The 17,182-nt window shown below is 40.8% G+C and overlaps 1 protein-coding gene across 4 annotated transcripts in view; it reads left to right on the top strand.

Moving 5' to 3' along the window:
- Positions 1-17,182, top strand: part of LOC140196775 (protein phosphatase 3 catalytic subunit alpha) — a 283,355-nt gene that overhangs the window by 165,757 nt on the left and 100,416 nt on the right. For all 4 annotated transcript variants that reach the window (XM_072256543.1, XM_072256541.1, XM_072256545.1 and 1 more), the window contains exons 3-4: positions 10,096-10,220; positions 12,293-12,404. In XM_072256543.1, coding sequence (XP_072112644.1) covers positions 10,096-10,220; positions 12,293-12,404 — 237 coding nt within the window. The remainder of the gene's footprint in view (positions 1-10,095; positions 10,221-12,292; positions 12,405-17,182) is intronic.

The following is a 17,182-nucleotide window of genomic DNA, read 5'->3' as shown; positions in this document are numbered from 1 at the left end:
GAAAGACCTACCTCATAAATCTCCTTTAAGGTTTATCTCTCATCTTAAATCTGTGCACTCCAGTACATGGTGATTCCTTTAAAGGATAAAGATTACCTTTATTTGTGATATGCACATTGAAAAAAACAGTGAAAGTATTGTTTGTGTCAGCCACCAACACCGTCAGAGGATGTGTGTGTGGGGGAGGGGGGAGGGAGAGGGGCCCACACTACCCTGGGGGATAAAAAGGCTCTTTGACCATCTCTCCTGTCTATGCTCCTCATAATTTTCTATTTCTTTTAGTTTTCCCCCAATGGTTGAAGAAAACAATGTAGGCTTGTCCAATTGATCCTTGTAACTAATCCCTCTAATTACAGGTAGCATCCTTGTAAACATCTTTTACATCCTGTCCAAAGCCTCCACATCCTTCCTGTAAAGTGGCAACCAGAACTGCATGCAGTATTTTAAATATGGCCTAACTTAAATGTTATACAGCTGCAACATGTTTTCCCAATTTTTATACTCACCACTTCAGCTAATGAATGCCTTTATCATCCTATCTACTTGTGTTATTACTTTCAGGGAGATGTGGACTTGGACCCCAAGATTCCTCTGTACCAAAGTCCAGTATTGTCATTTGGACAAGTACATATCTACAAACGTGTAATAAATTTCCCCCGGGATCAATAAAGTATGACTATAATTATGACTATAAAAAGCTTACTTGGTGCTGAGTTCCTCCAGCATTTTGTGTGTGTGGCATCATTATATAAGCAGCATTTACAAGAATGCCAAATACAAATTGTACATAACTTTTAAAAGAAAAACATAATCAGAACAAAAAAAGTCAATTTTTGTGCAAAGTGATCAAAGTGGTCATAGTGTTGTTAAACTGTAGATCACAGTTCTGTAAAGGGTCTTGCCGCTTTTCTCTTACACTTGACCTTCCAAGTGCAACACTTGTGCAGATTAAACTCCATCTGAAATTTATCTGACCTCATTTCCAGCAGGTCAAAATAATCTGCTGAATATTTTGATAGTCTTCCTTACAGTTCACAATTCGTCCACTTTTATGGATATATTGCAATCTACTTGTTCCAGTGTTTTTGTCCCTTGTTATTCCTATATTATGACTACAATCACCACCCTGTGCTTATCTTGTATTTCCAGCCTCTAGTTCCTTTCTGCTTGCGGGAACCTCTTAAAAGTTTGTTCTCTGATGGCTTATCTTGTAAGTGTGGTATTTTGGACGATGTTGTGGGTAAATGTAAAAAGCAAAGCTGTAGGTTATTAGAAAGTGATTTGAACATCCCTGTACTTTGAGATAATGCTGTCTGCATTTCACCCTTTCATAGAAATCCTAGTAGAAAAGAATTTGATCCACCATGGCTATGTCTATGTATATATAATTAGAGTGGATAGCCAGCGCCTCTTCCCCAGGGCACCACTGCTCAATACAAGGGGACATGGCTTTAAGGTAAGGGGTGAAAAGTTCAAGGGGGATATTAGAGGAAGGTTTTTGACTCAGAGAGTGGTTGGTGCGTGGAATACACTGCCTGAGTCAGTGGTGGAGGCAGATGCACTAGTGAAATTTAAGAGACTACTAGACAGGTATATGGAGGAATTTAAGGTGAGGGGTTATATGGGAGGCAGGGTTTGAGGGTCGGCACAACAATGTGGGCCAAAGGGCCTGTACTGTGCTGTACTATTCTATGTTTCTATGTCTGTGCTGGCTGGAAAAAAGGTTCCTGAACCTAATCTCACCTTCCAGGACTAAATCTTTGGCCTTGCAGGCAGTGGCACTTCAAGTACATAAGTACTTAAGTGTGAGGCTTTTTGCTTTGCTAGTCATGGTTTTTGACCCCTTGCTATGGGAAATGGATCTTTCCTATTTACACAATGGAAGCTCTTTATAAACTTGCGCACCTCAGTTGTTTCCTATTATCCTCTGTTCCAAAGAAAACATCCCAGCCTCTCCAATCTTTACCCACGGCTACAATTTTCCAGTCCTTATGAATATCCCCTGCAATCATATCCTTCCTGTAATGTGGCCACTAGAAACGTACACAGTATTTGATCTGCAGCTTAACTTTTACACAGGGTGGGACGTTCAAAAGCTGCAGCTATGCAGCTCACAGACCATGAATACAACTGAGATAAAAACAAAGTGCTGCCCTTCAGAGCCATTTGTACTCTTGCTCTATTACCCGAGACCCACAATGTGGTTAACTCTTTAATGGTCTGGCTACTACTGCTTTGACTCTATTTCAGATATTTAGCATCAATAATTTGATTTCTTATAACTGAATTATTGACCACATTGTTGAGCCACTTAACTTCAGTTGTATTATTAAATTCTTTCTACAGTATTGTGTGCACAACATTGAGGGCATACAATACTGAGGGCAGTAATAAATTGCTAGCCAATACAGGTGTCCCTTGCTTTTTGAACGTTCGCTTTACGAAACCTCACTGTTACCAAAGACCGACATTAGTACCCTGTTTTCACTTTCAGAAGGTGTTTTTACTGTTACGAAAAAAAAATCATGCGATTAAAAAATCAGCGCGCGAAAAAATCAGCATGCGATAAAAGGCAGCGCGCGCCCCGAGCAGCCGCTCTCCCCCGGATTCGGAACTGCATTCTCGCCGGCATTGCTTAAACATGTGCCTGTGAGCAGCCGCTTGCAAGATGAGTTCTATGGTATTGGAAAAGCCTGAAAGAGCTTGTAAGGGTGTTACACTTAGCGTAAAACTAGACATAATTAAGCGTTTCGATCGTGGTGAACGAAGTAAGGACAAAGTGAGTTTGGCTTGTGGAATTTGTTGAAGATGATGTTGAAGAGGCTTTGGCATCTCATGACCAAGATCTGATAGATGAAGAGCTGATGCAATTGGAAGAAAAAAGGATAACAATCGAAACCGAATACAGTAGCAAACGGACCGAAGGTGATGTCGTCCAGGAACTGAACGTGAGGCAACTATGTGAGATTTTCGCTGCAATGATAAAGTACGACTTTAATTTTGAAAGGGTACATAGGTTTAGGGGATATTTGCAAGATGGCTTGAGTGCTGACAAAGAACTGTGTGATAGAAAAATGCGCGAAGCTAAGCAGTCAAGCAAGCCTTTCACATCAGCCACAGCAGACGACGAACCTCGACCTTTGACATCGAGGTGGGCAGTCATAGGAGAAGATGACCTGCCTGCCCTAATGGAAACAGACGATGACACCCCAGTGTCCCACCACCCCAACCCCCAGGCCGCAGACAGATACCGTTTCGCGGAGAATGCAGCAGTAGCCGGGAGATACACAGCACATCTTTAAGAAAAAAGCCGAAATAAACATGCTAATTAATTAGGTGCCACCTGACACGTAATTGTCGGCCCAGATCAGAGACGACGCAATCGGAAATCGGCACTGATCTGGGCCGACAATTATGTGCGAGGCGGCACCTAATTAATTAGCATGTTTGTTTCGGCTTTTTTCTTAAAGATGTGCTGTGTGCCTCCCAGCTACCGCTGGACCCCTGCATGCTTCGCGGATCGGTATCGGTCGGTGGCCTGGAGGGTGGGGGCCACTGCACCACCCAACCTGCGACGACTCAGTCTAACACACTACCATCAGTGTGCTGGACGCTGTCCTGATTCCGGTAAGTGATACGACACTGTACATACATTATTTCTACTTTATATAGGCTGTGTATTTTTACGTGTTATTTGGTATGATTTGGCAGCTTCATAACTTAAAGGTTACTGGAGAGCGCTTGCGCCGTGTTTTTGCCAGCAGCGCTTGCGTGAGATTTTCTGCCGATGGCGCTTGCGTGAGATTTTCGCTACGGAGAACAGTGCAGTAATGATTGTGGAAAAGTATTTCTACTTTATATAGGCTGTGTATTTATCATATCATTCCTGCTTATTCTATATGTTACTGTTATTTTAGGTTTTATGTGTTATTTGGCATGATTTGGTAGGTTATTTTTGGGTCTGCGAACGCTCACAACATTCTCCCATATAAATAAATGGTAATTGCTTCTTCGCTTTACGACATTTCGGCTTACGAACCGTTTCATAGGAATGCTGTCCCTTCGGATGGCGGGGGAAACCTGTATTGTTCAATGCACTTGTTAGATATTGATGCGCTTTTGCATCCATTAGATGAAGTGATGTGCTTCTCTGGTTGACTTTTAAGCTTTGTGTCTGACTTTTGATTGAAACATGAAATGGACTTATTTCCTTGATGTTACATGAGCTCTGTTGGCAGGGAGTACCTCCTATAGGTCTCCATGCCTGTCTAAAGTGTGTGATTTTTTCATCCCTAACAATTGAGAATGTGTGTTCAGTTCCATAAAGCTTGTCAGAAAATTGTAGTCCATAGGAAATTAAAGCAGCATTGATTTGCAGACCCAAGTGTTAAAAATTCCTATCTAAATCAAGACTTGTGTTTCTCTATTATTCGCAAATGGACGTAGCTGGTCAATTTTTTAACTATTGGTTTAAGTGATAATACATCAATTCCCTGATATTCACTCACTTTTTATGATTCAAAAATCCAAGAGGTCTCCTGAAGAAGATCCTAGCAAATGCCCTCTGAGAAATACTGAATTCATATTGCAGTGTTAGATCAAGAGAAGGGCTGTATATCAGAGTGCCCATTTTAAAATTGCAGAAGTCCTAATATGCTTCACAAGTGTTACCAAATTGCATTTAACATGCAACAATTTGAGGTGGCATTAGAATCAGAATTTCCACTTCTGATCCCTTTGTTCCCTTGACTTCCTCATCAATTCCACAATCAATTCCTTGGTCTTACTGATGTAGGGTGCAAGATTGTCGCTACAACACCACTCAACCAGCTGATCTAACTTGATCTTGTACACCAACTCATTACGATTTGAAATTCTGCCAACAATAGTTGTGTTGTCATCAAATTTATAGATGCTGTTTGAGCTATGCCTAGCAACACAATTGTGGGTATATTGAGAATAGAGCATTGGGCTAAGCGTGTATCCTTGAGGTGTGTCATTGTTGATTGCCAGCAAGGAGGAGATGTTATTTCTAATCCGCACAGACTATGCTTTCCTGGTAAGGAAGTTAAGGATCCATTTGCAGAGGGAGGTAGAGAACCAGGGTTTGGAACTTGTTGATTAGGATTGAGCGGTTGATTGTGTTGAACGCTGAGTTGTAGGCAATAAACCACAGCCTGATGTAGGTATTACTATTTTCCAGGTGGTCTAAGGCTGAGTAGAGAGTCAAAGAGATTGCACTAGCTATAGACTACTTATGGCGATAGGCAAATTGCAGCAGGGCCAGGTTGTTGCTTGGGTAGGAGTTGATTCTAGCCATGACCAACCTCTCCATTACGGTAGATGTGAGTGTCGCTGGACAATAGTCATTGAGATAGCTCTCTCCACTGTTCTTGGGAACTGGTGTGATTGTTGCCCTTTTGAAACAGGAGGGAAACTCCATCTGCAGCAGTGATAGATTGAGCTTATCCTTGACCATCTTTCGCCAATTGGTTGGCACAGGTTATTAATGCCCTATGAGGTACACCATTAGGGCTTGATGCCTTGCAAGTGTTTACCCTCTTGAAAGATGTTCTGACGTCGGCCCCTGAAACAGAGATCACAGATGCTGCAAGGATTTGCACATGTGTAGCTTTATTCTCCCTTTCAAAGTGTGCATAAAAAGCATCGAGCTCATCTGGGAGTGAAGCATCACAGCCATACATGCTTTGTAGGAAGTAATGGCCTGCAAGCCTTGACAGAGCTGACATGCATCTGACTCTGCCTTTAACCTTGATCAGAATTGTTTTGTGGCACTTCATTTAGCCTTCCATAGGTTATATCTGACTATTTGTATAGCTCTGGATCACCAATCTTGAATACCACGGATCTAGCCCTCAACAGATTATGAATCTTCTAGTTTATCCAAGGCTTTTGGTTTGGGTATGTCTGGTATGTTCTTGAGGACACACAATCATCCTCACAGGTCTTGATTAAGTTGATGGGCACAAAATGAAAGAAAAACAGGAAATACTGGAAATGCTGAGCAGGTCAGGCAGTAAAGAAAAGAACAGTTGGCATTGCATGTCAGGACACTTTGTGAAAACTGAGAATGAGGAAAACCAAATGGTCTTTAGTAGCTGAGAAGGTTGGGGACAATAGAGTAGAAGCAAGGGAATATCCTGATAGAGCAAGACCAAATGTGTTAATGGTGGTGGGGGGGGGGGGGAATAGGGTGACTTGCACACCTGTCTGCCTAATGTTTTTTGTAAATGATGAGGCTATGGACCAACCCACAGGCCAAAGTAAATGCGGAAGATCAGGAAAAACAATCAAAATTATCTCAGGCCGAGATGGCCAGTTCTGGTACTGACGCAAAGGAAGATGAATCAGAATCAGGTATAATATTGCCGCCAAATGTCGTGAAATTTGTTAGCCTTATGGTTGCAGTACAATGAAACACATGATAAATATAGTTAAAAACCAAAGTTGAGACTGAAAAAATATTCACTCCCTTTGTAATTACTTTGCTAACTTTCCTCAGGTGTAATATACTGTATTACCTTCCCAACTCACCCAATTTGTTGATGTACAAAATTGGTGGATCACCGGTTTTTAATGAATTCATAACAAATCACCCCTCTCTCCTCAGGGTCCACCAGTATGGTAGATTTTCAACAGATGAAACCAAAATGAAGACAAATGAGCATTCAAGACAAGTTTGGGAACTGATAATAGAGAAGCACTAATCTAGGGAAGGGTTCAAGACCATCTCGAAAGTCACTGAACATACCTCAGAGCTCAGTGCAGTCCATCATTTAAAAATTGGGGAAAAAAATGAAACCACAGCCACACTACTTAGGTCAGGCCGCCCCTCTAAATTGTTGCTGGAGAAGAATGGCATGTCACTTGTAAGAGAGACTACTATGACACTGACAGTCATTCTGAGCTACAGAAGTTAGTGGCTGCAACTGCAGATGAAGTTCACGGCTCCACAATCTCTTAAGGCCTTGTACAAAAAAGGTATTTATGGAAAAATGGTAAGGGAAAAAGCTTAAACATAAAGGTATATCCTTGCCTGTAAAGACTTTGCAAAAATGTCACTTAGAAGATGTTGTAAAGATTTAAAAGGTCTTGTGTTCAGATGAGACTAAAGTGGAACTTGGTCTCAACACTAAGCAATACGTGTGGCTTGAATCTAATATTACAGGTCAGCCAGGTAACACCATCCCTCTGAAAAGTATGGTGGAGGTAGCATCAAGCTTTGGGGATGGTTTTCAGCAGAAGGGACAGGAAATCTGGTCAGGATTGTTGGGAAGATGAATGCTGCTAAATACAGAGAGATCCTGGATAAAAACCTAGTCTCTGCCTGAAAGCTTAAATTGTGGAGGAAGTTCACAGAATGGAGGAGGAGAAAATGGCGGCGCGACGCAACTTGCAGTGGTCACTCCGGTGAACGATCTGTTATCTGTCAAGTAGATGCCGTGCAGAAACCTGATTTGATGGAGACAGACGTGAGAGCACGGAGGAACATCTAGTGAAACTTCTGAAATGCCTGTTTCCCGGCGCTGCTACTGTGTGATCCAGAATCTCTGGAGGGGAAGGCCCCGAGTCCTCGGCTTTGCTTGTTGCTCGGTCGCCGGGGTGGGGTCGAAGTGCTTAGCCGAGATGGTGCTCGGTGTCGGAGGGCTGGTTGGAGGCTCAAAGTTTTCGGACGGACTCAGGGTCGGCTGCGGTCTGGTGCTTCCAATGCATCGGCAAGTTTGCGGCGCTTCCACCTGCGTGAGGTGATGGGGCTATTGGGACTTGAGACTTTTTTTTACCGTGCCCATGGCCTGCTCTTTATCAAATTACGGTATTGCTTTGCACTGTTGTAACTATATGTTATAATTATGTGGTTTTGTCAGTTAGTCTTGGTTTGTCAGTTTGTCAGTTAGTCTGTGTTTCTGTGATATCTTTCTGGAGGAACATTGTATCATTTTTTAATGCACGCATTTCTAAATGACAATAAATGAGGACTGAGTGTCCTCATAATCTAATCTAAAAAAAAGTTCATCTTTCAGCAGGACAACTACCAAAAGCATGCTTCCAGAGCAAACGTAGAGTGGCTTCAAATGAAGAAAATTCATGGCCTTGAGTGGGCCAAAGTCCAGACATTAACCTGATCAAATATCTCTGGCAAGACCTCAAGATTGCTGAACTCCGCCAACCTGGCACACCTTGAGCAATTTTGGAAGGAGGAATGGGAAAATCTTGCTCCATCACATTGTGCAAGGCTAATAGAGACTTATCCAAAAAGTCCACAGGCAGTAGTAGCTGTGAAAGGTGATTCGACTAATTTACTGAACAAAAGAGGATGAATATTTTTGAAATGCTGATGTTTCAGGTTTTGAATTTTTAGTTTTTCATGCTTTACAACTTTCCCTTTTTTTTGGACTCTACTGTGGGGGGAGAAAAGGAGCATGTGATTAACAAATAAAAATTATTGGTTAAATTGATCAAAATCCCTGATTGTAATATTCACTTATGTGAATAAAGGGTTGAGGGCTTAATACTTTTAAGTGGCACTGTAGGGGTGCAGTCCTAGCCATGACGTGGGGATTTCACCTCAATTATTACAAAATGGCAGCTCAAACATCAGTGGTTCTAGCTCTTTTAATAAGTTTGCATTGGATAATTTATTAAATGCTAGCTTTTGTTTAGACGAGTGATTCTTAATCTTACTGGGATTTATCGCTCATTTGCATTAGTTTTGATCTCCTTAAACTAATTGATTTTTTACTGCACACTTGTTAATGTGGCAAGAACAACTTGCATTTATACAGCACCTTTACTATAAATAAACGTCCCAAGGCATTCCACACTGACAGTGTCACCAATAAAAACAATTCTAGTTATTTTTAAAAACTTTGCTAGGAAAGGATGTGTTAATCTGAGGGTTGGAATGGCATCCTGCATGAAACTCTGCTGGTAATATTATTATACTGGTCAAATCTATTCATATAATTATTGAATCCTGAAGTTCACTGCTGTGTTTATTAACCAACAGGTCCTTGACAGATAGTATACCAGTGTATCTGAATTTTCATTCAATACTGCACCTCTTTCATTGAGTTTTCTGCAGGACAAATGAGAAGTTGTTCCAATCTAAGTGCTAGTACAGCATAATCATGATTGAGTAACGGTGAGCAGATGATACTTGCATATCTGCACATTCAGAGGTTTGAGCGCTATAAATTCATCCACTGATGTCTGAAAGAATAAGCTTTGAATTTTTGCACTAAAGGTCAGCTGCCAGCCTTCCCCTGCTGTGAAAGACAGCTTTTCAACAATAAAGGCCCATAATGATATCCTTAAAAAAAATGTGAATGACTACCTATAACTGGAGAGTTGCTTTCAGCAAAGAAAGATCTTGATGAAATTGGCTACCATCTTCGGTGGTCAGCATAGCTTTTGCCCATCTGAGGTCATTCACTCATCCTTTCCTTCGCTTTTTTCCAAAGAAGAAAACAATGTAGTTTCTTTACCTTGCCCATGATTAGCTGTCAGCAGTTTGTGTAAGCTGTGCTGTTAGTTGCTTCCTGATATGCAGTGTGTGTGTGGTTTTTTTAAAGATGTACTATTAGCAATTAGGACTGAATATACAATAAATTTCACTTTAGAAGAACCTGTATTTGTACATTTTCTTTCACAACCGGGTACTGAAGTGCTTTGAAGTGTTGTTACTGATGTGATATGGAAATCATTTGGAAATGTAATGGCATTTGCATCTATTGCACTTTCAATGCTAAACTTATTTTCTGGCCTAAAGAATTTCTAATATGGAGAACAGTTAATCCTATCATATTAGCAAGTGAGAAACTCCTGCATTTGTAAATTGGCTAGTCAAGGCTCGGTAGCCGGTAAGTAACGCCACCTAAAGTTGTAGAGCAGTAGAGAAATGGTGAGGTGCTTTCACATGTATTCAGCTCGCTTCCAATTTCTGAATGTTTTGTGATTCACCCGCCCACCCTTTGGAGCAGATATGAACAAGTTGCTCCTGAATATTATAACTGTACATTATGTAGATTAGCAGGATTAAGTACCTTATTTACTCTTTCTGTTGATCTCTTTTAGTTTGTGGTGATATCCATGGTCAATTCTTCGATCTGATGAAGCTGTTTGAAGTTGGTGGGTCCCCCGCATCTACTCGCTACCTCTTCCTTGGTGACTACGTGGACAGAGGTTACTTCAGCATTGAAGTGAGTAGAATGGAACTTGCATATGGTGGGGTGGGAGTGGAAGAAGCTAATACCTGCTTATACCTCCATGAATCAATCTCGTTTTCATTGTACTTCATTGTTCCCTCTGATCTGGGCCATTCTAATGTTCTCATAAGCATTCCTGCAATCTATCATTCTTACCCAGACTCTGCTTCTGTACCTGAGCTTGCACCAAGTCCCAGTCACTGCATTGCTCACTGATCTGCACCTTATTTTATTTAGAAATACCACGCGAAGTAGGCCCTTCTGGCCCTTCGAGCTGTGCTGTCCCGGCCACCCCCGATTCAACCTTAGTCTAATCACAGGACAGCTTACAGTGACCAATTAGCCTACCAAGTGGTTTTGTCTTTTCTTCAACCCAGCAGCACTTCACTTTACTTCTCTCATCCTGGTTTCAAATCTTTCCATTATCCTTTATCTTCTACTTTTTTACATTCTGAAAACTCTTTCACCAAGCTTTGGCTCATTGCTGTTAATGTCGCTTAAGGATTTGGGGTATAATTTTCTTTAGTAATTCTTCTTTGCAGCATCTTGAAGATACCGTAGGAATATTAAGAATAACTTGTTGCCAAAAATACAGTCCTTAAAATTCTTTTATTCTAAGCTATGGCACTGTTTTGTCGAAGAGTTAAGGAGGTTCTTTCCCAGTGGCTTGGCCAGTATTTACATTTGTTTGTCATCATGTTAAAGCAATCTGTCTGGTGATTAACATGTGGAGCTTCTTGTTCATAAATGGGCTGCTACTTTCTCAACTTTACACATTGTGCATGTAAAGTGTTTCATTAGTTAGAATGCCAACTTGGGCCATCCTGAGGTCCTGAAAGCTAGAATACACAAATGCTTGGTTAGTATAATGAATTGGTTCAGAGTTAAGATGTTTAATATCAAAATCATTAATATCTCAGTCCTTGGATGAATGCTTGCTGTCCCACTCTTAATGTCATCATTAAACTTGCTGGCATTGCCTGACTTATACATAACTGAGCAAAAATGTTTGTAAATGTTTCTTTTGAATAGTTGTGACATTAGGGTAGAGGAGTTTCAGCTCTATGAAGGAATTTAAGCATGACACTAGGGAGTTTAATTAAAATGCACAGTGAGATGTGAAGCATTCTGCATTAAGGTCACCCTCTCAATTGATTTGATTTGTTTCTTTGGGTATGTTACTGGAAGTGGTACTGCTGACTGCTGAACAGAAGTTGTCGGGTTGATCTCCATGGTTAATGTTGGAGGCCTTCGTGTGCCCATGATCATATGGTAACTAAAATTAATCATGTCATAAATTTAGTCAACTTTAAAGCATTAAATTAATGAGATTGTACTAACTTAAGCATCAAGTTCATTAATTTATGTTTGTGTCCATGGGTCACTCTTTGCTTGTCAATATATAGCCCAGGTACTTGCAAATGTACTATTTTAATTTTTGGATTGAAACACTGAAGGATGGGGTCAAATATGTCTCCATGGAATTCTAAATATTTAAATTCTGTATTCTGGTAGAAATGTTGATCTTATGTAATTAAACCCCTTGCATCCAGGCATGTCTGGCCTGAGTTTGGTTAAGTAGCTCACACTTGTAAAGTATTGTACCTGAAGATGTACCTTTTTGTCAGACAACCATGCATTATGCAGTTAGTGGTTGAACTGATGAGCTTGAGGCAAGGGCCAATGAACCGCTGGGTCTGTCTAAGAGTATGATGAACAGAATCCATTTAAGACTCTATTAGTACGGTAAAAAGCACTCTTGGCTGAAACTATGGAAAAGTTTGGTGAAAGCAGTTGTATTTCTCCAACTAAATTCTGTGACCAACAAGTTATGTACCTGGAAACAATTCCGGTTCACAGTAGTGTGGTCTCCAGGCATGATTGATGGTGAAGTTGCTCATTTATCTTCTTCAAAGCTGGCATTAGTGTCCCTGTACGCAGCTCATAATTATTTCTAAAAGATGCCCCAATCGGTCTTGTTTTCAAGTTTCGCTGGTGAGCCGCAGTGTCTAAGCTTGCTTGTGTTCTTTGGCTTATTTGTGACTTAGATTTTGTTTGTCTTTCAGTGTGTTTTGTACCTCTGGGCTTTGAAAATCTTGTATCCAAAAACCTTGTTTTTACTTCGTGGGAATCATGAATGCCGGCACTTGACGGAGTATTTCACCTTTAAGCAGGAATGTAAGTATGGATTGCTTCACATTTCAGTTACCTTAATACATCTACCAACTCACAGTTGAAGATCAGAATCACTTAGTATATGCTTTTATAAATTGGTTAGACCTGGGTTGGGGTCATGTTTTACACTTTAGGAAGGATGTAAAGGAGGTTTAGCAAAATAGCCTTAGCAATGTGCCTCTTTGTGATGTGTGACAGAGAAAGTTAAGGAGAGATTTAATAGAGGTCAAAGTGGGGTTTATTGTCATTTACACAAGTACATCTGTGCACAGGTGCAATAGAAAAGCAGCAGCAACATCACAGGTGTGTAGCATCATATAATCAACATTCACAAAAAAGCATAAATTAGACATAAAGTAAATTTTTACAAGAACAAAATTAGAACCAAAAGAAATCCATTTTAATACAAAGTAATTGAAGTGGTTCTAGTGATTAGGGACTGCGGTGGTTGGTTCAAGAACAGAATGGCTGAAAGGATGTAGCTGTTCTTGAACCTGGTAGTGTGGTACTTCAGGCTTCTGATAGAACAGTACAGCACAGGAACAGGCCCTTCATCGTCCAGTGCTGAGTTAACAAAATCAGTAATCAAATGCCTAACTAAGCTACTCCATCCTGCCTGATGGTAACTGCAAGAAGATGGCCGGGTACGAATGATGATTTTTGATGGCAATTACCTTCTTGAGGCAGTGCTTCCCCAAGACCAGGGGTTCCCAACCTTTTTTATGCCATGGATCAATACCATTAAGCAAGGGGTCTGTGGACCACAGGTTGGGAGCTCCTGCTCCAGATACTACTGATTATGGGCAGGAACATGTCCGTAATATTTAGGACACATCCACTACTCTGCAGCTCCTTGCATTCCTGGACATTTGAATTGCTGTACCAGGCCGATAATGCAACCAACTTGTATACTTTCAACAGTACATCTGTTAAGTTTGCTCAAAGTCGTGTAAGATTTTGATGGAATAAATCAAGGGAGAGTGTCTTCATTGGCAAGAAGGTCATTAACCCAATGAGGACAGATGAAAAAAATTGTCTAAAAATTGTTAGATTTGTTTGATGAATTCTTGAAAAAAGGAAATTTGTAATGTAAGGGAGCACAGGAGAGTGTGACTGACTGAAGAACTTGGAGCCAATATGGACATGAAGTACTGAATTGTCTTTCATAGAAAACATAGAAAATAGGTGCAGGAGTAGGCCATTCGGCCCTTCGAGCCTGCACCGCCATTCATCCACATTACATTTATCCACATTAAATTGCATCTGCCATGAATTTCCCACTCACCTAACCTATCCAAGTCACCCTGCATCCTCTTAGCACCCTCCTCACAGCTAACACTGCCGCCCAGCTTCGTGTCATCCACAAACTTGGAGATGCTGCATTTAATTCCCTCGTCTAAGTCATTAATATATATCGTAAACAACTGGGGTCCCAGCACTGAGCCTTGCGGTACCCCACTAGTCACTGCCTGCCATTCTGAAAAGGTCCCGTTTATTTCCACTCTTTACTTCCTGTCTGCCAACCAATTCTCTATCCACATCAATACCATACCCACAATACTGTGTGCTTTAAGTTTGCACACTAATCTCCTGTGTGGGCCCTTGTCAAAAGCCTTTTGAAAATCCAAATATACCACATCCACTGGTTCTCCCCTATCCACTCTACTAGTTACATCCTCAAAAAATTCTATGAGATTTGTCAGATATGAATTTCCTTTCACAAATCCATTCTGACTTTGTCTGATGATTTCACCACTTTCCAAATGTGTTGTTATCACATCTTTGATAACTGACTCTAGCATTTTCCCCACTAGCGATGTCAGGCTAACCGGTCTATAATTCCCTAGTTTCTCTCTCCCTCCTTTTTTAAAAAGCGTGGTTACATTAGCCACCCTCCAATCCTCAGGAACTAATCCAGAATCTAAAGAGTTTTGAAAAATTATCACTAATGCATCCACTATTTCTTGGGCTACTTCCGTAAGCACTCTGGGATGCAGACCACCTGGCCCTGGGGATTTATCTGACTTTAATCCCTTCAATTTACCTAACACCACTTCCCTACTAACATATATTTCCCTCAGTTCCTCCATCTCACTAGACCTTCTGTCCCCTACTATTTCCACAAGATTATTTATGTCCTCCTTAGTGAAGACAGAACCAAAGTAGTTATTCAATTGGTCTGCCATGTCCTTGTTCCCCATGATCAATTCACCTGTTTCTGTCTGTAAGGGACCTACATTTGTCTTAACCAATCTTTTTCTTTTCACATATCTATAAAAGCTTTTACAGTCAGTTTTTATGTTTCCTGCCAGCTTTCTCTCATAATCTTTTCTTTCCCCTTTCCTAATTATACCCTTTGTCCTCCTCTGCTGGACTCTGAATTTCTCCCAGTCCTCAGGTGTGCCGCTTTATCTGGCTAATTTGTATATTTCTTCTTTGGAATTGATACTATCCCTAATTTCCCTCATCAGCCACGGGTGCACTACCTTCCCTGGTTTATTCTTTTGCCAAACTGGGATGAACAATTGTTGTAGTTCATCCATGCGATCTTTAAATGCTTGCTCAGTCTATCTTAGCTAATTCACATCTCATACCTTCAAAGTTACCCTTCTTTAAGTTCAGAACCTTTGTTTCTGAAGTAACTATGTCACTCTCCATCTTAATGAAGAATTCCACCATATTATGGTCACTCTTACCCAAGGGGCCTCGCATGACAAGATTGCTAACTAACCTTTCCTCATTGCTCAATACCCAGTCTAGAATGGCCTTCTCTGCAGTTTCCATAGTGCAGACACAGTTTAAAATTACAGCTTGTGGCTGAACCTTCACATAACCTCTTCTGAGCTCTCATTTTCATTATGTGATCTGCAGTTTAAAGCCATTGTGTAACATCTGTGTTCACCTCTGTCTCAATTTGTAGAGCTGTAAGCAGCACATCTGCTTGTGTGGGCAGGTAACAAAGGGATACAAGGTGGTAGGGGCAGTGAAAAAGATTATTAAAACACAAACTAAGAACTTTATCAGGACTAGAAAATCACCTGCTTGCAAGTGTGAAGCATTCTACCTTGGGTATCTGAGGTGGATCAGAGTTGTCTCTGCTTTCCACGAACTGTCTTTTGCTCAGAGATTTGAGAGCTTGGAAGCTAACTTTGGGCCATTTCATTAGTCAGAAAGAACGTGGTACAATGGCAGCTGTCCATTGTCCTGTTTCACTTAAAAAAAAATTCGGAATGGAATGTAGTTTGCGTGACTCCCTCCTGGAACAACCAGGCTGCTGTCAGGAGTCCTGTGGTGAGAACTTGTTCTGCTGCCAAGTTAGGTACAAGAAAGTCTTGGCAGGTCATTTCTTTGCAAACCAGAAATCTCTACTTTGCGTGAATCAACTTCATCCTGCTGCCTGGCTCATTCTGTTGCTCTCTGCAATTGAGAAAACAATCATCCCAACTCACCTATTGCCTGTTCTGTAAAACAACATGTATATCATTCACTACAGTGTAATCACAAAGGCTTTGCAAAGCAGCATCAGCCCACAGTTATGTAGCATGTGCAAGGTGGCTTGACACTGAATCAAATAATGAAATGTGGACAAAGGTTTGCCCATAGACGTGGGTTTAACAAATGAAGAAGTGAAAAAACTTAAGGCGAGTAAATCTAGGGTTTATAACCTCTGCTGCAGAACTCACTGGTGCCAGTAATGCACTGAAGTCATGGATGCACAAAGAGACAGAATTTACGAGGGTCATATTATGGGGGCTTACAGGGCTTGACAAAGGCTTGAAGAAAATAAAATCACAATATACTGTTACAAATGCTCATGGCTTAGATCAGCAAATATCAATAATTTAACAACCTTTACATTTCTAACTCTTTTATAGATGTTCTTGATAAATATATATTTCTCATTCTGTCCTGAGTTTTCAAGATTGTATTCATCAAAATTGGCAGGTATTTGGTGGCAAATCTTCAACATTTCCTGGTAAATTAAGATTTCCATCTGTGGCAAATATTAATTAGGGCAAATGCAAAGAAGGAATTGTGTAAACAATAAAGGTTCAATATTGAATTTCTTTCCAAAGATATGTACTCTCATGTTAAAACAATGTAACTTGTTAGCAAAAGATTAATTTATTTCCCGAAGTCCCACCCATGACATCAGGGGTTTCCCCTTTGCCCTGCTTGTGTATGGGGATCTTGCAGTATGCAAATCTGCTGTCCTGTAACATATATCATGACAGTAATAATAATAGAAACTTGGAGCAGGAATAGGCCACTCAGCCCCTCAAGCCTGCCTGTCATGTAATATGATCATGGCTGATCTTCTGCTTGGTCATCTTCTCTCCCGTGCTGGATCCCCATAGCGTAAAATCTCATTTCAAAAATGTATCCACTTCCTTTTTAAATATCCCTATTGACCTTGCCTCTGCCACTCACTGGGTTGGAAATTCACCCTTGAAATAAATGCCAACATTGCATTTGCCGCCTTTACCACAGACTCAGCCTGCAAATTAACCTTCTGGGAGTCTTGCACGAGGACTCCTAAGTCCTTTTGCTCTTCTGTTTGAATTTTCTTCCCATTTAGATAATCGTCTGCACTTTTGTTCCTTTTACCAAAATACATTATCATACATATTACAACGCTGTATTCCATCTGCCACCTTTTTGCCCATTCTTCCAATTTTCTAAGTCCTGCTGCAATCGCATTGCTTCCTCAGCATTACCTACCCTCCACCTGTATTTATATCATTTGCAAACCTTGCCACAAAGCCATCAATTCCATTACC

The sequence above is a fragment of the Mobula birostris genome, chromosome 4 (assembly GCF_030028105.1).
Source record: "Mobula birostris isolate sMobBir1 chromosome 4, sMobBir1.hap1, whole genome shotgun sequence".
In the NCBI taxonomy this organism is placed as follows: Eukaryota; Metazoa; Chordata; class Chondrichthyes; order Myliobatiformes; family Myliobatidae; genus Mobula; species Mobula birostris.
The sequence above is the reverse complement of the archived record's forward strand: the minus strand, read 5'-3'. Positions and strand labels throughout refer to the sequence as shown.